Consider the following 22,192-nt stretch of genomic DNA (forward strand, 5'->3'; position numbering starts at 1 on the left):
AATTATGCATGCAAAATGCGCATCTCTAGGCGAAAGCGCATTATCTTAAATATATAGATTCCATGAAAGTCACCGTTGAGAAATAAAGAATGTAGCTTCAAAATCCAAATTGTTAACATCATTCAAGGTATTCATGTAATGTGTTAGATTCAATCAAATTTATTGCCACTTACCACTTTAGCTCTATTTAAGTTAAATCACAGTATACGCTACTGTTTAATCCAAGAATAGTATATTATTTTTCATTAGAATGGCAATTTGGTTGATTTGACTTAATACTTAATGAATAACTACACATTATGATTCCCGGAGTTAAAGAATTTCATGTGACATACATTAATTTAACTGTACATATGATCCGTGGTTCTTTTTTCTTTAATTAATGGCTTTCAGAAAACAGAATGTTCTTGAAGCAAAGAAAAATAGGAAAATTTTAAATAAACCCCAAACAAAATTTTTGGATACTAAATTTACACATGAAATAATTTCATTGAAGCACTCGTATGCAGAAGTGCATCTAACGTCTAGTAAAAATTAATATTTATATACTCCCAACGAATACACAGCATTTATTGCAATGGAAATATCAGTTCAGCAAAATTTTGTCAGACATAAAATATCCATCTCATGCGAAACATATAATTAATTATGAAATTACCGAGGGAGTAGCAATGCAACGCTAATTTCAATCATATATGTTCACTTCCTCTTTTGCCACCATTCTTCAAAATTACGCTTTCACGTCCGTATAATCGGGTTGAGATTTAGGTCATAATTTCTAATCTCGAATATTTTTCATGTGGCTATGGCTCTATTGTGATCCACTTGCTGCCAAACTAACAAAGTTGGCAATTTTGTAAACAGAACACTAACGGTTTCGCAGATGCTGGAGCGGGACAACCGGTAAATAGCCGGATTTAGTGGTTTTGTGAAGAAGTCTGGGTGCCTTTTTTGATGGATTTTCATGTACATAAAGGCGTTCTAAATACTCGATATTATCTTTAAAATTTCACAATGTTGCTTTTTCAGTAATTTATGAGAAGTGTCTGGTGAAATAGTGTGTTTATTCGTGAACTGAGTGACTATAAATTTGAAAAATGTTCCTAAATAAGCCAGCCGTTAAGTCCTATGCGAGACAAGTGAAAAGGAAATTTGTGCTTCCGAAGAGATTGAACCCCATTGAATTCGATTTGTCTAATAGTCATTTGCTAAATGAAAGTAACATAGCTAACTCTGCAGCAAAACGAGATCTGAAAAAGACCAAACTAAATTCCAGCAATAGAAAGCGTAGAAAGCGGTGCTCTGTCTTGGCTTTACCTAAGGGTGTCAAGCATGGTTCCCATAAGATAATACAGCGTAAATCTCTCAACAACTCAATTTTCAATGATTCGCTTCCATTCGAAGAGTCTCCTTTTTCTAAAATTGCTAAAACTGTCAGGTGGGTAATTTCTTCTAGCAATTAGAATGGAGAGTGTATCATCCCGCCTCTTTATTATTTTATGTTGCTATTAATATTGTGTATTTTCTATAGGAAAGACATGGGACTCAAATTTGTCGGACTGGACAATTATGAATCACCCTATCCATTTAAAGAGGTGAAATCTGTCAACAGTTCCTCAGGATGTGTATCAAATTCAAGTATAAAGACGTCGGTCAGTCGGAACTCATCTTCGGTTAGTTCTTCTCGAAAGACTAGCTTGCCAGTCACACCGAAATTGCCTGTTACTAAGGTGCCGGAAACTGTCACCATAAGGAAAAGAATTGTGGCAGATATCCCAAGCTTGAGTCCTGAAACGGGCTTTTTAGGGTTCAGTTCTTTGGATGTACGTGAAAGAGATTTGATATGCTTGTCTCCAGATTTTATAGAGGGAACACCCACACCACCATGCTTAATCTCCAGGGTATGGGGTAAAGCATTTAAAAAGAAAAGACAAGCTATATTATTCACCAGTACTCCATTGGGTAGGACAAACTTTTCTTCCAAGAGCCAAGAAGAAAAGTCCTTTATTAAATCAGGGGGTAGTAGCATTGGATCTGGATCCTTTAAAGACATGTTGTTGGTAAATAGTAGGTGCACTTCACTTTCTCCTGAATCTCGATGTGAAGTGGGTAATATAAAATCTAAGTGTGATGAAAAGTCACAATCTTCCTCTATTGCACCAATTGATTCTTTCCTTGGTACTGCAAAAGAGGTAGTTCTTCAAGTATGCAGACAACTGAGTGATATAGATTTCTCATCGTATATAACTGAGAGGTATGTGACATGTTGTATGTTATGATATTTGTGCCTGGTCATAAATATTTATAGTGGTAATAGAAACTGTTCCAAAGAATAATGAAGTCCATTGTACTCGATCTGTGTAATACTGATATGTCACATGAGAGTAACAGAACTGTGCACCTAATTCTCCTTTTTAGGAAATTGGCTATTATAATATTACTTGCATAATTGATATTAATTAGAGATTTAGGATACCATTTTCTAATTTTTCTGGTGTAGTTTATTTCATTATTTTTATTGCGAGGAGTGTTAGTATAATAATTAGTCATGTGTAATTACCACTATGTGGATGTGTGACAATTTTAAACTGTTACATAGTATTACAAGTCATATAGGTGATCTAATGGGTTTATTGAGTGAAAACTTCTTGCGTGGAGAACCTTGTTTCAAATGAGGGAGTATTTTCAGTTGTATTAGACTCTAATATCACCTGGAAAGCATTTTATTGAATCCAAATGCCTAATAGAAATAATTCGTTATATTATATAATTGAAAGAATGCCAATCCCCTTCTAACAATTTTAACTAAAGTAGAGTAAGGGTGATGCCTAATTATGCCTGGTGACCCTCTTTAGGTCAATAGCTTTGGCACATCCACTGAAGGTTTCTGTTGTGTACTCTTTGGTCCTTCATTCCCCTAAGTCAGATGATAAACATAGTGTTCCCACCATGGTCATACATGATTCCAGAGATCAGTGAGCCACCAACTTGGTAAACACAAGATAAAAAATGAATAAATTAATTAGAATATAATAAATAAATGAGAATTAAAAAGAATTCCCATTTCCTTCCTCGTTTTCTTTATCTCTACAAGTTGTGCAACACCCATCCCAAATAGGAAAAACAATCTTGGTAGTAATGTCTTCAATAATGGTATCTGCTTTGTCAACCAGATATTAAACCCAACTCTGCTGAGAAATCTGACTTTTATTGAAGATCATTTGTTCTTTTTTTTGTTCAGGTCACCAGCTGTATTGGAGAAAATTGGAGAGGGTGTCTTCTCTGAAGTGTTTGGATGTTTAAGTATCCAAGGAACGCGCAGTGTTTGGAAAGTCCAGCCATTTGAAGGAGATTTGATTTTCAATGGTGAGGAGCAGAAAAAAAGTGCTGATATCTTGTCGGAAATCTTAATAACCAGGTGTGTATTGCTGCTTTGTATGATATTTATAAAGTTTAGCACTCTGATTTGATTAATATTTCTTACTTGGGACTTATGGTCAGTGATAAAATGTGGGAAGTACGTAATGTGTTTTCCATTTTGTATGTTAGAATGTAGACTTCGGTAAATTTATGTTGTCAACATACTCATACTAAGGCATTTAGTAATGGTTTGAGGATGGAAACTTTTGACTTTAGAGTGAGTCTCTTTTTTTCTGCTATAGCTTAGTAGTCCTATTAAATCAAAGACTTTATGTAATATGCAGGTACCTATCAAAGTCTTTATAGTATCTTAGTTGATTCATGTGAAGAGTAAGTGTGGAGCTTAACTAGGTTCCATGGCATTTAATGATCAGATAGAAGTGGCGTAATGGGAATTCCTAAGGGGGATCGAGATGGTGCGGGGGCTAACGTACTGGCTTCCCACCCTGAGGGCGCGGGTTCAAATCCCGGCGGTGTTGAATATTTTTCAGAGGTATCTCGATCCCTACTTGAGGTGCTTTGTGGAGGGCACTTTGAGTGAGTACGGCGTCCGTCGGATGGGACGTTAAGCTGCGGACCCCTTGGCGCCTTTCGTAAAGAGTAGGCTAATGCCGACGCCGGGTTTCTCTCCACCCTTCATCCTTTCCTGTCCATCCCCTATGGCGCAAATGACCTTAGCTGTCGGTCGCCTCCCCTAAAAACTACTACTACTGGGAATTCCTAAATGTTAATGTGGCCATTTTTTCTCTCATTATAAAACCAAAATTGGAATCTTAGATTTTTTTACTTGTATTCATTGTATTCTTGAGTCATTGTAGACCAATAGGTAAAGGGATTTGGATCCATCCATCATTGGAGCCTTGCACATGAAAACAAAAAGGGATGATGTTTGTGGATTTCACCCAAAATATGTGATATTTTGGGTTCCAGGTCTTCCTGGAGCATTATCCTGTAGAGACTGTGCCATATCCTGATGTATTCATTTCTCACACTTCAGGGCTTAGTACCTGGTGGAATTCAGCAATCCAGCAGATTTTACTTCTTATTTTTCTGTATAAACTTGCGATAATTCTTCTAGAATAAAAAAAAACCATAAACACAGTAATTAACCCGAAGGTCAGTTTAGTAGGTGATGGTAGAGTTCACCCAGTACTAAGCCCGACGGCGTGTGAAATTCACAAATCAGGGTAGGGGGGCCAGTTCCTTTCCCTGTGCCTGTTATGGCTTCCCAGGAAGATCTGGTACCAGAAAAATCACACAGCTTGGGTGGAGCTGCAAGTGCCCAGATTGCCTTGCCCGCGAATCGAACCCAGGACCCTCCGGTCAGCAGTCCAACGCTCTACCCACTGGACTACTGCGACCCAAGAATATTCTATGTAAAATAATGTTGGCAACTGAACAACTCAAATATTCAGGCATTATAATAATGTGTAACAGCTAATTAATGACAATGAAAATTATGACAATTTTAATTTTAAAATAAAAAATAAGGGCATTAGCATAAACATATCTTTGGCAGAATATAGCAAGACTTAACAAGCATTCCCATCAACTTTTGATAGGACCTCTCGAGAAAATTCCATAGACTATTAGAAAATTCCAGATTGGCTTGTGATATTGTCAAGACTAATCAATGCTGGTTTTCTATTGTGTTTTATTGATTAATTGGAGTCAGTGTAGTCAGTTTTATTATCCGGGAAAAATATGAAATGAATTCCTCATAAGGTAAAGGGGCTTTACTGAATAATATATGTGCAACTAAAATAAGTTTAGAATAATGTGACATTTGATAATGTAGAAGTTTTTACAACAAATATATTTGTTAATTATTCTACAGCTCACTTAGTGATTTGAGAAAAGGAGAGAAATCAATGACTGAAGGTTTTGTCAAGGCTCTTGACTTCAAGTGCGTGCGCTGCCCATTTCCTAAGGTGCTACTTGACTGTTGGCAGAAATATGACGATAAAAAAGGTATAATTTTTTTGGTATTACTATTTAATCTTAATATATTTTCCATTATGTCTCTTAGACCTACATCAATTATTTAATGGGAATGTCTAGTATCTATTATATTCTAAAACATTATATTTCTAGTTTAAATATCTTGTCTATCGTTAAAAAATATAAGACGGAACAAGAGAGGGTTGAGTGAATTTGGGTAATGTATGGAATAAGGGATCGGTTTAAGGGTAAAATCAGAAGAGAATGGAGGTGGGTAGTGATGAATTAAGGTTGAATGTGTGTGCATGGTCGGAAGATGATACTGAGCGGAAGAACTAGCTTGACCTTCCAACTTCTAGTACAGCTAGTCTTTTCCTTAGTGTCTTTGGTGTAACATCTTTGGTGTTACTCTTCCTCAACCATGACCCTCTATGAAATTCGCTAATGGGATGTTAAATGCTGGTAGAATTATCCGCATGAAAATAAAGCTAATTTTCCTTTGAGCGGAAATTTTTATTATATCATGTACTAAAATAAAGTATCATGTGTATTCTTGGACTAGGTTTCATTTGTTTTTTTGTCAACAAAAAGATACACTGTATGAGGGTGGTGGCCTCAATATCCTTTATTGTAAAATTAGTTTAATGCAAACCTGGTTGCACTTCCTCATACTCGCATTAGGTGTAATATCTTGAGATTCTTCAAGATCTTCTTGAAATACTTTAATATCTTGAGGGGCATCAGAATGAAATTCAAATACTATCTGATAGGGATGACAGTAAGAGTACATATAGGTACTGTTTCTATGGTTTACACAGCTGATAAAGAGGGCAGAAGTCTTCTCTTCATGGCAGAGTCTTAAGGGAAAAGACAGAGATATTCCTCCAAACGTTAGAAGGCTGGAATTTATAAATAATGATTATATAGCATCCTTAATATTTCATGACTGACAAAATGAAGCAAACAGCACATCTGTGTCATACCCTGTTTGCTGCTAAATGGATTTGTAGTTTGAAGGGTTAGTTCACCAGTCCATTAATTATTTTCAAGTTGAATAATGTTATATTTTATACATATAATTAGAAAAATTAGTAATATTTGAAAAGATGCATTGTGCCAAGGAATATCTCGAGTACTGCTTCAACTAAATCTTAAGAACTTGAAAGGCCATTCCTGAACGGCTTCTTATCTCTTAAATAATTCATTTTATTGTTAAAATTGGTCACGAAATTATAAAAATCATATGAATCCCTGAAAATTAGTATATAATCATCATAATCAATTGTGTCCTTGTCCTTTTCATACTTACTGTTCTTATAGTTTTGATCATGGCTTTCAGTATTACTTTCTTGTTATGTCTCAATATGTGTTGCAAAGTACTTGACGTAAATGCAACAAAATCATGATGATATAGTTAATCTTATTAATTTACAGGAGTTAAATTTTCTTTTTAGGTTATATAGACAAAATTCAGATATTAGTAATATGGGAACTATCTGAATTATTCTGAATACACATTAGACTTGTGGAGTAGTTTGTCAGTGTTGATGTATGTTTAATTATATTATTCCAGGCTCAGAGAATGACTGCCCTTCTGTGTTCCCAGATAATCAACTCATGCTAATCACGGAATTGGAATATGCAGGAGTTGCATTGGAAGACTTCGTTTTTTCATCGGCCCCACAAGCTCTTTCTGTGTTTACTCAGGTAAAGTTGTTTCCAATGTATAAATTTTCTTTTATCATTTCATGAGATATTATTTTTGTATACTCTTGTGGAATTAAGGCAATTAGAATTAGTTTAATTTGGCTCTCTGGCCAATGGGTGGCCATCCAAGCTTGAATATTCTCTTCATAAAATAAAAAAATACACTTGGAAAATAGTCACTTTCTTCAGTCTTAGAAGTAGTGTGTGTTCTCTATGGAAAACGAAGAGAAAGTTTATACAGTAAAGAGTAGCAAGCAACTTGCATCTTTCCTCCCTGCACATGTGAGTGAATTTGGGTGACAGACTCATTAGAAATATGTATTGAAGAAACCCTTGCACTCATTCTTTCCTCCCACCAACTTTCATTCCATGCTGAAGCTTACAGGCTCTCACTGGGCATGCACCAAGCATGTTGTGATGTTCAGCTCAGACTGACATGTTCAATTCCTTTGCTGAAATATCTCAGCAGATTGCCCCATAATAAGTTTTCACTATATTTTGGAGCATCATTTATATTAGGATGAAGGTACAACCTAAATCAACCTCATGAAATAGTTGTCCAGTTAGATAAATATTTTTTAATGTGATGTCAACTTTGATCTCATAAGCAGGTTGAACTGATTAATATTATAGAAACAAGATTATGAGCTTATTGAAATGTAATGAAATAATTGACTTCGTAATTCCACACACTTTTTTATTTAAAAACATGACCCAGGTTTCGACGTTGAACGTCATCATCAGGTGGTCCTCATAGAAGCACACTGGCTATGTATACCTTCTGATCATAGGAAGGGGGGGTTGGTCAGAGAGGGAGGTTGGAGGGGTATAAAGGTTACAATGTAGCTGGGAAGAAAAGAGAATTACATTTTTGATTTAGAGGAGTGGTAGGTCTAGGAGTGGGGAGTGGGAGGGATACAAAATTTCGTTGGCAAGATCATCTTTCCAACGGACACATTTCAAAATTTCTAACTGCTCCAAAGCATCGAGCCTTTGACCTTTTTCTTCAAAATGAATAATTTTTGTCACAAAGTCACTTTTGAGGTCACTTTCGATGAGGTGCTTTGCAAAGAGGGATGTTATGTTCTTATTTTTTACACATGTTTGGTGTTCTTTAATCCTTTCTTTAAATTTCTGTCCTGTTTGCCCAATATACTTTGTGCTACAATCTGAGCACTTTAACTCATACACTCCACTCCTCTCGTTTTTGGGTACTTTGTCTTTAGTGTGAGAGATCAGGTTCTTAAGGCATGAACCACCGTAAAAGGCACATTTAATTTTTTCTTTAGGAAAACTTTTAATTACTTTTTGAGAAATAGTCCCAAGATATAGTATTCTCCACCATTTGGCAGTGGGATCTTTTAAATGTTCGGGGTTGTAAATGTGGCTTAAGGCTATTTTTGTAAGTTTATTCCGTTAAAGTTTATTTATTAGATCTTCTGAATAACCATTGTTTACTGCTAACGTTTTAATTACATTAAGTTCCTTATTTACATTGAATTTTGACATAGGGATAGCGGTTAAACGGTGGATCATTGCATGAAATGCCGAAAGCTTTTGGGTCAAGCAATGCCTTGAAGAGGAATTAATTAATTGGTCTGTATACATTTCTTTCCTAAAAATGGAATGCTGTAACCCGTCTTTGTCTTTAGAAATGAATAGGTCGAGGAAATTCAGGGAACCTTTTTCCTCTTTTTCACACGTGAATTGTACATTAGAATTGATAGAATTTAGATGTGCTAGAAACTGATCTAGTTGCCTATCAGAACCTGTCCACACACAGAAGACATCGTCTACATATCTTAGCCAACAAAATACATTATTAATGAGAGGGTGAGCTGAGGAGAACAAAACTTTTTCAAAATTGTCCTTATAAATATCGGCCGGGAGTGGGGACAAGGGCGAGTCCATGGCTAAACCATTGGGTTGTTGGAAATATGTACCATTAAAAATGAAATAATTTTGGGAAACACACGTCTTAAGTAATACACAAAGTTCACTTATAACTGGCACTGGGATGGATTTCTGGATGAGGATGTCTTCGGCAAGGTTCACCGCTTCCATGGGTAGCACGTGGGTAAAAAGGTTGCGTACATCAAAGGAAACAAGCATGCACTTTTTCGGGATGACCTTTTTCATAAGTTTGTTGACAAGGTCCACGGAATTCACTACACCATATTCGGTGGAAAAATTGGAAACCTCCCTGAAGAGTACATTAAGCCTTTTCCGCTGGTATGTGGTTGGGAGCTGACATATTTGATACTACAGGTCTGATCAGAATCCCATTTTTGTGAACTTTAGGTAGCCCGAAAAAGCAGAAATTTTGAAATGTGTCCGTTGGAAAGATGATCTTGCCAACGAAATTTTGTATCCCTCCCACTCCCCACTCCTAGACCTACCACTCCTCTAAATCAAAAATGTAATTCTCTTTTCTTCCCAGCTACATTGTAACCTTTTTACCCCTCCAACCTCCCTCTCTGACCAACCCCCCCTCCTATGATCAGAAGGTATATATAGCCAGCGTGCTTCTATGAGGACCACCTGATGATGACGTTCAACGTCGAAACCTGGGTCGTGTTTTTAAATAAAAAAGTGTGTGGAATTTCAAAGTCAATTATTTCATTACATTTCAATATGTTCTGCAAATTCCACAAAGTTACGCCTGAGACAACAAATTTTTTTAAAAAGATTAAGAGCACTTCTTTGATTTTTTCATACGAAATACTTTCTTTGTAGTGCCTGATATGATGTTGTCCAAGTCTGTTTGTAAGCCTATTGTTTGCATGCTGGCCTACAAGTAGACAAGTTTATGGTAAACTGTTAGGATGGATGTATGCATGTACAATGAAACTTAATAAAATGCTTCTACTTAAATTCTATCCTGCATAAGACATTTTTCTTGGTTCCCAGAAGTTTCCTATATAAGCAGTAATAATATATACTGCTAAAGAACCACAAATTGCTTGTAATGCTCATCTTTTCCAGTGTTGGTGAATCTGCAATGTGTTCTAAATGACTGCCTGCAGCCCCATCCTTTTCTCTTTCATTTCCCCTGCGTGATATACACTAGGCAAGCACAGACTTTGTTTTTCATTCCTTTTTGCTTATCTTGTAATGATTGTTTTGCAGTTATATATAAAATTTACTACAGAGTCTGTTGGTTCAAAAAACTATTCTTACAGATTATGACTAGAATGCTAACAAACTTGCTCGGTAACAGTCCACCCAATCATATCCTACATCATATCCTACTCCTCTACATATCCATTCTTCTGCATCGTCAATGAGGGAATTTAAAATTATCAAAGGCTTTGAGACAAATGAAACTTTCTGGGGTCATCAACAAAGAAAAAAAAAGAAGTCGCACGGCATCTTCAAGCTGATTATTTCCATCAAGAAATATATTTTAATTTCTCTCATAATGAGGAGGTCGCTAAGACAATGGAATAGATATTGCTGTTAAATCAGAAGTTAAATTCAGTAGGTGAATAATGAACCAACCTGGTTTTAAATGAAGGGGAAAACAAAATTACAATCCTTAATGCCATTATTCACTCTATTGTAAGTTGTGTCTACTTGGATTTGAAGTTAGATTAGGTGCCATTGATTTCTGCAAGGTAAGTGTTGCAAACAAAGCCAACAGAGTCCCTGAACAGGGGCAAGATAAAGATGACATAGGGTGTACTAATATAGGCCAGGACATAATCATGACCATCCAAGATCACAAAAGGCAAGAGGTTGTAACTATGGCAAAAAGGAAGACAACGTCCTTGTGTTATCTGTGAAGAAATCTGATTCAATAGAAGTATGAATGCATTATCATCATGCATCTCTTCAGTAGAAAGGCAAAATTTGAAAAATCTATCGTTTTAAACCTTCCTTCAGGGAGCATAGCCATAATGGGAAGGGTAAATATATATTGCATTGAAATAAAATTTTTCTCCTGAGCATGCTCTTGGAATAGATTATTTAGTTGTGCTTTACCTAAACTTTGGAAATTTTAAGTACACATGGTAAACTGTTTTGGTGCATTATGTAAACCTCCCTTTGTGTCTGCTGTTTATTTCCCTTTTCTATAATTGAAATGTAGGATTAAAATCAAAAGTGTTTTTAAATTGCAGGGTTTTCATTTAGTAATAATCTAGAGCATTTTAAATTTGAAGAGGCACCAAATAATTTTGTGGTGTTGTACAAGTTTTCGAAATATTGTGAAATCATGCCTTAAACACTATCACACTTTTAGCATGGTTAACAGTCAGACACTTGAATAGCATTGTAGTTTTATTATAGTTTCTGTAATTTTGAGAATTCCTTTTGTGCCCTGAAGTACTGGATAGTTAATTTCCATGGGTGTTTTACTCTTAAAATTCGAGACTTTTTCAAATGCTAACTTGCTATTTTTCTCTTTGGCAAAAAATTATGCTTAAAAAGTTTTTAATATTGTATTTTTATTATTCATCTCAATAAAATATCTACTAAGATCAGAGCCCAAGACTTGACTTTCCCTTGGGTGAAATACGCTAATACCAAATAGAAATATTCCTATTGATCCTTAAGAAAAACTGGACTATTTTAACCGAAAATCACTAATGTTCTTAATTTTGAGTTGGCACCCTACTGGCATCAATCATTATCATGGAAAGTTGATCTTTAAGAAGTAACTTGCAGGTAATAATTTGATTTTATTCTTTGTTTTTGGCTTTTTTGGGTTATATATGATTAAATCCCATCCTCAAGGTTGCATATGCCCTTGCAGTGGCAGAAATTGAATTAGAATTTGAGCATCGTGATCTTCATTGGGGAAACATAATGGTTTTCAAGACTCCTGCTCAAGAGGTAAACTACGTGCTGGATGGAGAAAGGATAACTTTGAACACCAGAGGTGTGGTGGCGAAAATTGTGGATTTCACCCTGTCACGTGCTACCATTGATGGCCGTTTTCATTATGCTGATCTCGCTGATAGCCCCGAAATATTTGAGTCAACTGGAGAGTATCAGTTTGAGATATATCGACTCATGAGAGAACATACAAAGTGAGTATTAACCAATGATATTTTTAAATTTTGTTGCAAAATGAAACTACAGAACATGGGAGTACACAGTGTTGTAGTATGACTTGGAGACCAAGGGATTGGGTCCAACCTTCAGCCAAATTCACCCATCTCAACTTGAGGCATGCTTGTAATATATAGCAATGTTAAATCAATTGCTCCTCCTATGCTATCAGCTTCCATAAATTAATAATCTCAAGAAAGAAGATCCTAAGGCCAATGAAAATAATTAAGAAGAAACTCCTATACCGGTATTTCGGTCACACAGGTGACCATCAACGGGGAGAAAATCAAATAGGGCACTTGAACTAAGAAGAGGAATGTGCACAGGCACCGTCCAAAGTCAAGTGGGTGTTCAGGTCGGGGGGTGAGGTATATATACCTGGAGGGGCAAGGGGGGAGGGGTTAAGTGATGGTCCGTAGGTGGGGGGGAGTTTGTTGAGGTCACGTGGGAAGGAGTGGGGGAAGAGTGGCGGATATTAGGAGGGGGCTGTCTGTTTCTGAAATGACTAACAAAATTAAAAAGTGAACTGTTGATGATGCCTGGTTCATTGTTCATAAGTTTATTCTTGTTTAAGTGTATGTGTAAGCTCTCACAGGCATCGAGTTTATAGTGTTGTATCGGTTTTAATAATGTTAAGTCGTTGGGAGTGATAGAGTGTTCCGTTTCAAAAATGTGTTTGGCGACCGCTGATCTATCGAAACGTCCGTTCTTAAAGTGTCCTATGTGTTCCTTGAATCTGATTTTGGGATTACGTTTGGTCTGTCCAATGTAGGAGAGTTGGCAGTGTGAGCAAGTAATTTCGTAAATACCTGATTTGTCTAACTGTGGTGTTATGTCTTTCGGGTTCCCTAAACACGTAAGAAGAGTGTTACGGTTCGCGTAAGTGACATTGGTACCAATTTGTTTAAAGACCTTATCAAGGCCTCGGGTTAATGTGGGGAAGAAAGGTAATGCGATAAATTTATTATTGTTGTCTTTCCGTTGTGGTAGAAGTGTAGTATGTTTATTGGCAAGTTTTCTTTTTTTGTTTCTAACTAATTTGTCTATAATTTGGGGTGTGTATCCGTTGTTAATGGCTATTTGTTTGATGTTTTCCAACTCTTTGAAATAGCGTTGTTTGTTGAGTGGTGTCGTCAGTAGTCTGTGTATGAGAAAATTAAAAGCTGCCATTTTTTGTTGCAAGGGGTGGTGTGAATCTGCTTTGATGTAGTTGTCGGTGTGGGTCTTTTTTCTAAAAATGTCAAACTCTAAGCCCTCATGGTTTTTAATTACTAGTATGTCCAAGAAAGGCAGTGAGTTATGTTGTTCGACTTCAAAGGTGAATTTTATGGAATTGTGTTTTTTGTTCAGCCGGTCCAAAAAGTCATTTATGTCACACTTGCTGGTGTCAAAAATGGCAAAAATGTCGTCTACGTATCTAAGCCAAATGTTGGGGAAATAGTCAAACGTGTGTTTACAGTCTTTTTCAAAGTAATGTAGGAAGATGTTAGCGACAAAGCAGGAAAGAGGATTTCCCATAGCTGTACCTTGCGTTTGTTTGTAAAATTTTTGGTTGAATTGAAAGTATGTTATGTCCATGCAAGTTTTAGTAAGAGTAACGTATTCTTTAATTTCAATGGGTGTTATGTCTTTTGTGTGTAGCCAATCTGCGATGTTTTCAAGGGCAATATCAATGGGTACGCTCGGGAAGAGTTGTTCCACGTCAAAAGAGAACTCTCTTCCCGAAAAGGGAAAATACGCTAAACTTGCACACACCGAAACTCAGACTTATAATCTACACCTGAAGATCACGAAACACTTAAATTTCATACAACTACAGACATTTAACGAAAGACTTCTAAACATGGACACAGTAAGCCAACACAGACTGCATAAAAAACTTAAAACTTTAGACCGCAAATTCCAAGCTATTCACAAAAATAGTCCTTTTCCTGAAAGTAAACCTAATCCCGTAAGAAATTTCATCTTAAACCTTTCCTCCAAACATTTCACTGATGAAGAAAACAACATTTTGAACAAAGGCCTAAAACATTGCCTCCCATACAAATATCCCCCCACCGAAGATTTAGTTGTGGACATAGAATCGCACATTAAACACCTTAAAGAATCCGAGAAACAATTCGTAAGACATGCCTGCCAATTACAGTTGGAACGCAACAGCACCAAACTTAACACTAGACCGCATAGCGACCCGTTAGAACGCGCACTCATAAAGGAACTTAGAAATAAAGACTGTTATTACATTAAGGCTGACAAAGGTAACACCACAGTTATACTCGACAAAGCTGATTACATTGAACGCACCGAAAACACAATCGCAGAAGGCCCATACATTAAAATACATAAGAACCCACTCAATAAAATGATTACAGACACAAAAACCGCACTCAATCACTGTACTACAATCATTGACAAAAAATTACGTTTCACCTTAAAAACGGAAAACCCTATGGTGCCTAAACTCTACACTTTACCCAAAATACACAAAGCCGGTAAGAAAATGAGACCTATCATTTCAGCTTTGAATTCCCCCACCTACAAATTGGCTAAATGGCTCACCAAACAGTACAAACAATTAGGGTCCGAAGAAACCTTCGGAGTCAAGAATAGCAAAAATTTCATCGACACCATAAAACACCTACGCATCCAGCCCCATGAGATTCTTGTCTCTTTTGACGTGGAACAACTCTTCCCGAGCGTACCCATTGATATTGCCCTTGAAAACATCGCAGATTGGCTACACACAAAAGACATAACACCCATTGAAATTAAAGAATACGTTACTCTTACTAAAACTTGCATGGACATAACATACTTTCAATTCAACCAAAAATTTTACAAACAAACGCAAGGTACAGCTATGGGAAATCCTCTTTCCTGCTTTGTCGCTAACATCTTCCTACATTACTTTGAAAAAGACTGTAAACACACGTTTGACTATTTCCCCAACATTTGGCTTAGATACGTAGACGACATTTTTGCCATTTTTGACACCAGCAAGTGTGACATAAATGACTTTTTGGACCGGCTGAACAAAAAACACAATTCCATAAAATTCACCTTTGAAGTCGAACAACATAACTCACTGCCTTTCTTGGACATACTAGTAATTAAAAACCATGAGGGCTTAGAGTTTGACATTTTTAGAAAAAAGACCCACACCGACAACTACATCAAAGCAGATTCACACCACCCCTTGCAACAAAAAATGGCAGCTTTTAATTTTCTCATACACAGACTACTGACGACACCACTCAACAAACAACGCTATTTCAAAGAGTTGGAAAACATCAAACAAATAGCCATTAACAACGGATACACACCCCAAATTATAGACAAATTAGTTAGAAACAAAAAAAGAAAACTTGCCAATAAACATACTACACTTCTACCACAACGGAAAGACAACAATAATAAATTTATCGCATTACCTTTCTTCCCCACATTAACCCGAGGCCTTGATAAGGTCTTTAAACAAATTGGTACCAATGTCACTTACGCGAACCGTAACACTCTTCTTACGTGTTTAGGGAACCCGAAAGACATAACACCACAGTTAGACAAATCAGGTATTTACGAAATTACTTGCTCACACTGCCAACTCTCCTACATTGGACAGACCAAACGTAATCCCAAAATCAGATTCAAGGAACACATAGGACACTTTAAGAACGGACGTTTCGATAGATCAGCGGTCGCCAAACACATTTTTGAAACGGAACACTCTATCACTCCCAACGACTTAACATTATTAAAACCGATACAACACTATAAACTCGATGCCTGTGAGAGCTTACACATACACTTAAACAAGAATAAACTTATGAACAATGAACCAGGCATCATCAACAGTTCACTTTTTAATTTTGTTAGTCATTTCAGAAACAGACAGCCCCCTCCTAATATCCGCCACTCTTCCCCCACTCCTTCCCACGTGACCTCAACAAACTCCCCCCCACCTACGGACCATCACTTAACCCCTCCCCCCTTGCCCCTCCAGGTATATATACCTCACCCCCCGACCTGAACACCCACTTGACTTTGGACGGTGCCTGTGCACATTCCTCTTCTTAGTTCAAGTGCCCTATTTGATTTTCTCCCCGTTGATGGTCACCTGTGTGACCGAAATACCGGTATAGGAGTTTCTTCTTAATTATTTTTATTGGCCTTAGGATCTTCTTTCTTGAGATTATTACTTTAACAGCCAATAGCTCCACATCTTCCATTTTTAGCTTCCATAAATGGCTGATATTGTTCATAAAATAGGTTTAAATGCGATAAACAACTTAAATAAAGTTTTTGAGGATATTATAAGAACTAGTCATATCTGGTTTTACTACTTGTAAAACAATTTGTTCCTCTGCTACTTTTTTCTTATCAGTGATGACATCCTTTTGTGGCATGAATATTGAATGTTTTCTAGCTGTGAATTTGTGATACTCCATAACTTGAAGATAGTCTTCCGTGACTAGAGGCTTCAGAAGTAATTTTGAAAGTTTATTAGTTCCAGGGAAAACAACACATATCTTTGAGGAACAGTGGTTAAAATCCTAAACCAATATTATTCCTATCAGTATCAGATTAGACAGCCAAAAGTTCACTTATGAAACAGTATGTCTAAAAAGCACTCAGCCTTTCTTTAAAGTATAAAAATGGTCATTAAGGGAAAGATATTTCAAATTGTTAAAAAGTTTTTATCTAAAATGTCATAAAATAGTTTTGGATCATCTCTGTATTTGTTGGAGATTTCTTTCTTATAAAATTCTTAGTTTCTCTAAAGAAATTCTTATAGGATTTTCTTTCACCCTCTCTTTGGGTTTGTCAGGAACATGAATCGGAGTAGAGATCTACTCCGATTCATGTTCCTGGAGTTGGTTTCTGGCAAGGGGAGAACCAGATCCATGGTGGACCAATTTCACTGAACCATGGCATCCCCCTTAACTCTCAGAATATAAAATATCTCCTTTTAGGCGTACCCTGCCTATAATTAATATGACAAGTTTTTTAAAATGTTTAAAAGTGTCTATTCGCTGCTGTTGCAGAATTCATGGGTATTGGCCCTGAGGTCACCAGTGTTCCTAAACCATGATGAAGGTTTTCAGCTTTGTAAACAATACAATTTTTATTCATTTCATTTTGATTCTTTATTATTTTCTGTTATAAAGTTCTTCTAATTTTTCCATCTGCGGTACAGTCAAGTTTTGGCTTTATATCATTCTTTTTTGTGCATTTTTATTCAATTGATTTTTGCTACCAAGTCTGCATTTTAATTTCATCCTAGCATTAATTAGGATTGTGCATACCTTAATAGTAATGAAAAAAATAGGTTTTTCTGACAGGGAGCAATCGGTAAAACTGCTCCTCAGAGCTATATTTGCTTTTTACCACATTGCCAATTACGAGCTTTATGTTGCAAACATTCCATAGTCTGTGAAAATCATGAAGGAAACCAGACACAGTAAAGTATTGGTTAGAATATTGATGCAGGTTACTGGGCATGGATCAAAGATTGGATTTAATCATTTCCATCTGGCTGGTGATGTTGCAGTTGCAGCATCATAATAGTTATATTTTGAAGGTGTGAAATGAAATATTCTACTTCATGGTAATTGTCACATGACATATCTGCATGCAATCTAAAAGAATATGTTTACCTCTATGAGTTTCCCATTTTTTATGGCTGAAGTGCATACTCTTGCAAATACCAGAATGAATATTAAAAGCAGCAAAATAGAAACATAAGATGTAGAAAGAGTAATTGAAAATTTAAAAACAAGATACAAGGCTCAAAATTGTCATTTAAAAGATGGAAACAAATTGGAAAAAACTGCAAGCAATAATAGTAAGGCTCAACAACAAGATTAATAAAAATTTAAATATACTCAAGGTAACTTTGAAACTGAAATCTTTGAAGTGGTAGCTGAAAATGTTACTGCTGTGTCATATGCTTGCTTTTCTTCAACTGGATAATATGACTTAGTAGTCATGTGTACATATTTTTGCTATGTTTAAATGTATCCCATAAACTATTGGCTATTTATGTTCAAAAGGGTCGATCAGTGAGTTAAGGGGAATTGAACCACCAAATTTTAAGGAAATCAGTTGTCTTTAGACTTGGTCTTCCCCCTTGTGAGAGGAGAACTCCTTTATATGCTCCCTAAACGCATAAAATTCCGTCCTTAACTTCTGAAATTGCTAGTAGAAATTGCTATTTTCAATAAAAATATCTGAATGAAGGAACATAGAACTGATTATCAGTATTTAAAAAAAATAAAATCAAACCCTTTAAGCAACCCAGGAAACTTAATGCCAGGCAACAGTAATGTAATTGCATTCTTAATTTTCTGAATAAAAAAACTCAGACATGTCACTGATTTTCTCACTCTCTGGTTGGAGCCAATGGTTCAAAACTGTGAAAATCTTCTACTTTCTCATCATCTGTAGGATAAAATAGCACTTGAAAAATGAACTTTCATGCTGTTATCAGTGGCTTTATCACTTAACACAGCAATATGTGTTTTCACTGTTACTATTTCATTTCACAAGTGATGAATTTACATACATAAGATAGTAGGTCATTCTGTATGCCATGAGAGATCATGAAATGCTGGTTATTTAAAGGTGGTCTTAATATGAAATGTTGAATCTAGCTGTTTAATTTAAGTACTCCATGCCATTCCTCTATTTGCTGTGGATAAAATTTAATCATGTATTGTTTTCTTAGGTAGGAGGTACTCTAAAGAGGTATTCACAATTTCTATATTTTTTTCATATGATAACATTGTATCTTTCAATTATAATTCTGTATTGATCACCCCGATAGAATTTGATCAACCAATCAGAATGAACCAACCTTCCTGAGTGAGTCATTTTTAGATTACAATGATGGCATGATCACAGAAGCATGGTGTTCATAGCGATGAAAAAATGCATCAGAGCTCATGCATTGCAGCAATGAATCTTATCTTCATTAATTTTACTTCTGATTAATGGAGGTAGTGGCATTAATTCTATGAATTACGTATATTATATCAACCACATGCATGAAAAGGGGATGTTACTATAATACTGAGGATATTTCTATAATATCAGCAGTCATACTTTGTGGAACTGGATATTTATGCATTTTCATTCATGACTATTTATTAATAACCATAATTAATGAAAACTTCATCCCTTGGTAACTCAGAATATATCTCATCATCGGAGACCTTTACTCGGGGAGAAACCTTGCCATCTGGGTTTCTTCAACTGTTCTTTTCATTTTTCTCCTTCACATTTCTCATTTTTCCCCCTGAGTGTAGTCTTGTGAAGGGTGCATTTTGTTGGTCTCAGTCCCCAGTGAATGAGAAAAGAGAATGGCAATCAATGGGCAAGACTTTCCGATTTGCAAAAGTTTCAAATTGTAAGTCAGAAGTTTCAATTGAATTCTTAAAACTGTAAAAGTGATCATTTGATCCCTGGTTCAAGATGTTCATTTAATGATTTCTTAACTGAAAGTTAATCACTTAATTTTAATACGTTAGAAAAATTTAACTACTTCATTTTAATACCTGTATGTATTATGTTTTTCAGCAATGTATGGGGGAAATTCAGTCCATACACTAATGTGCTCTGGCTCCACTATCTAATTCTTCAGATGTGCAAAGGTGTGAAATATAAAAATAAAAAGGCTCAAATACACCATAAGTACATGAAGAAAATAGTGGACATTTCATCTCATATTCTTGAATTCACCAGTGCACTACATTATGTATCTGTACAGAATTATTACCCTGCAATCTGAGCAAATACACAAATGCAGTGTATTCACTTCAACTGTACCTGAATAGGGATATGAGACCAGCTAAATCTTGGCTTACATCTGTGAAGTGAAATGTTAATGAGCTCAATAAGACTTTTGTTTGGTGTATATTGATGACGGTGCTCAATATGTGCCTATTCAAAATAATTTTGCAAACATTTCACATAATATATTTTGCAAGATTATGACTACCTCTAATTTCCTGCAGAATACATGCACCTATGTACTGCAAAGTATCTGTGAGCTGTGGAATTTCTTTCAGTGTGAAAATTCTATTTTTAATCAGAGAATGTGTGAATATTGTTATGATCTCAGTGCCATTTTATTGCGAGTACAATTTGAGTGGAATATGTAAATAATTATTGACTTGTTACAAAGTTGTAAATCATTTTATTTTATAAAATCATTGATAAATGCAAATTTTTAAAATTGGCTTTTAGAGTTATTGGTTTAGAGTGTATAGAACTAATTTATTTTTCTTCAATGTATAGCCTATAAAGATAGGATATCACCAACTCCAAGATGTATAAAGTGGAGTCCATAAGGCATCATTAGTGAAAAACCCCAGAGTTAGGAAGATACCACCAAAAAGATAAAAACCACACTAATCAAACTGAAGGTTGGTAGGGTAGAGCTCATCGATCATTTTTTCATGGTCTAATAATAATGCTAAGCCCAAAAGAGCGTGAAATTCACATGTCAGAATTTCAGGACCTTTTTCCTTTTCTATGCTGCATGTGGGTACCCAGTAATACAAGGTTTGTAAAATAAATATGCGAACTGAGGCCATAAAAACTATTCTGCAAAATTTAGTCTACATCCATTTTTTCCCTTTCAAGTACTCTCCATTTGTTGCTATGCACTTATTCCATCCTATTTTTCAATGTTTAAAGCACCCTTGGAAGTCCTTCGCAGTTAGGCTTTTTAGTTTTCTCATTGTTTCTTGCTTTATTGTGTCCACATCTTCCCAGTGATGTCCCCTCATCACATTTTTGCATTTTGGAAATAGGAAAAAGCCAGAGGAGAGATCTGGCAAGTAAGGAGGATGATCACGGATGATGATTGAATTTTTTGCCAGAAACTGGTGAACAATCAATGCTGAATGTGCATGCATGCTCATTGTCATGGTGAAGGATCCATCCATCACCTTGAGTCAAATTTGATTGCACACAACACAAGTGATCTTTCAAATGCTTGAGAACTGTGAGGTAAAACTCAGCATTTACTGTTTGCCCTTCAGGAAGAAATCCATGGTGAACAACACTGTCGACATCAAAGAAAACCAGGAGTATGACTTAGATTTTTGATAGACTTTTTCTTGATTTTTTGGTTTGATTTAATCCACTTGAAAATGGATTTTTTCTTCAGAGTATTATCACCGTAAACAGCCATCAACCTTTCAGTTTTTTCTTGTTAACTTTTATCACACTTTACCAAAAACTTGATGTTGATTCGGTGCTCCGTGATTTTGTCAATATCCATTTTTGACAAACAGTGGAAACTAGGACACCAGAAACTAACATAACTGGCACCATATGTACAGCTCAATGATCCGCTAAGCACAGGCGGCTCATTTGGTATCAGGCAACTAGCGCCGCTAGTGGGTGGGGCTATAGTCTGCATAATGGCCGCCAGATTGTACCAGTTCGCGTATTTATTGTGAAGACCTCATATTATTGGAAAAATCATTCAGCTTTGGTAACACTACGCCTCATCCTGTTCATAATTGACCCAATAATGCTTAACTTAAAAATTCATTATCAACTATCAATATTTGTGACCATTTTGATTTGAAAATTACCCATGTAATGCAGCAGACTAGTTCATCATCTCATATTATATTAATATTTGCATTGTATAACCTACATTAATGTTGATTTACGTATATTCCATCTTGCATTCCCTGGTATTTTAGTTGCATACATTTTCCTAGCTATGGTGAATTATTTTTTATTCAGAGGGTTCATTTACAAATTACATCATTTTGCAGCAGCATCTTTCATGTCAGTACATGATAACAGCAAATGTCCATGGGCTTATGAATATGATCATTAAGTGGAATTTCCTCTTGGTAATCTTTAATAGACACTAATAAGATTTTTAAATTATCCATTTTCATTAAAAAATGCATTTCTCCTTCAATAGTGTATATTATGAGCTTCCTGAATATTGTCTATGGCACCAAGTTCAATGTATGCCCTAGTGAAACGTAATGTTATGTAGCAGGCCCTACCCTACTAGTCCTTGGAGCTGTACATAAGGCAT

The 22,192-nt window shown here is 35.9% G+C and overlaps 1 protein-coding gene across 2 annotated transcripts; it reads left to right on the forward strand.

Moving 5' to 3' along the window:
* Nucleotides 1-91: 91 nt before the first annotated feature.
* LOC139694272 (serine/threonine-protein kinase haspin-like) lies at nucleotides 92-20,395 on the forward strand. 2 transcript variants are annotated; one of them, XM_071592734.1, is made up of 8 exons: nucleotides 92-127; nucleotides 1,030-1,438; nucleotides 1,532-2,254; nucleotides 3,242-3,418; nucleotides 5,258-5,391; nucleotides 6,935-7,068; nucleotides 11,806-12,101; nucleotides 19,699-20,395. In XM_071592734.1, the coding sequence occupies exons 2-8, from the start codon at nucleotides 1,098-1,100 to the stop codon at nucleotides 19,907-19,909; spliced, it is 2,016 nt and encodes a 671-aa protein (XP_071448835.1). In that variant the 5' UTR covers nucleotides 92-127; nucleotides 1,030-1,097; the 3' UTR covers nucleotides 19,910-20,395. The 2 variants fall into 2 exon arrangements, with proteins under 2 accessions (XP_071448835.1, XP_071448834.1); XM_071592733.1 differs by lacking the exon at nucleotides 92-127 and having other exon boundaries at nucleotides 822-1,438.
* Nucleotides 20,396-22,192: the final 1,797 nt, after the last annotated feature.

The sequence above is a fragment of the Hetaerina americana genome, unplaced genomic scaffold (genome assembly GCF_022747635.1).
Source record: "Hetaerina americana unplaced genomic scaffold, ioHetAmer1.1.p SCAF_5, whole genome shotgun sequence".
Lineage (NCBI taxonomy): Eukaryota > Metazoa > Arthropoda > Insecta > Odonata > Calopterygidae > Hetaerina > Hetaerina americana.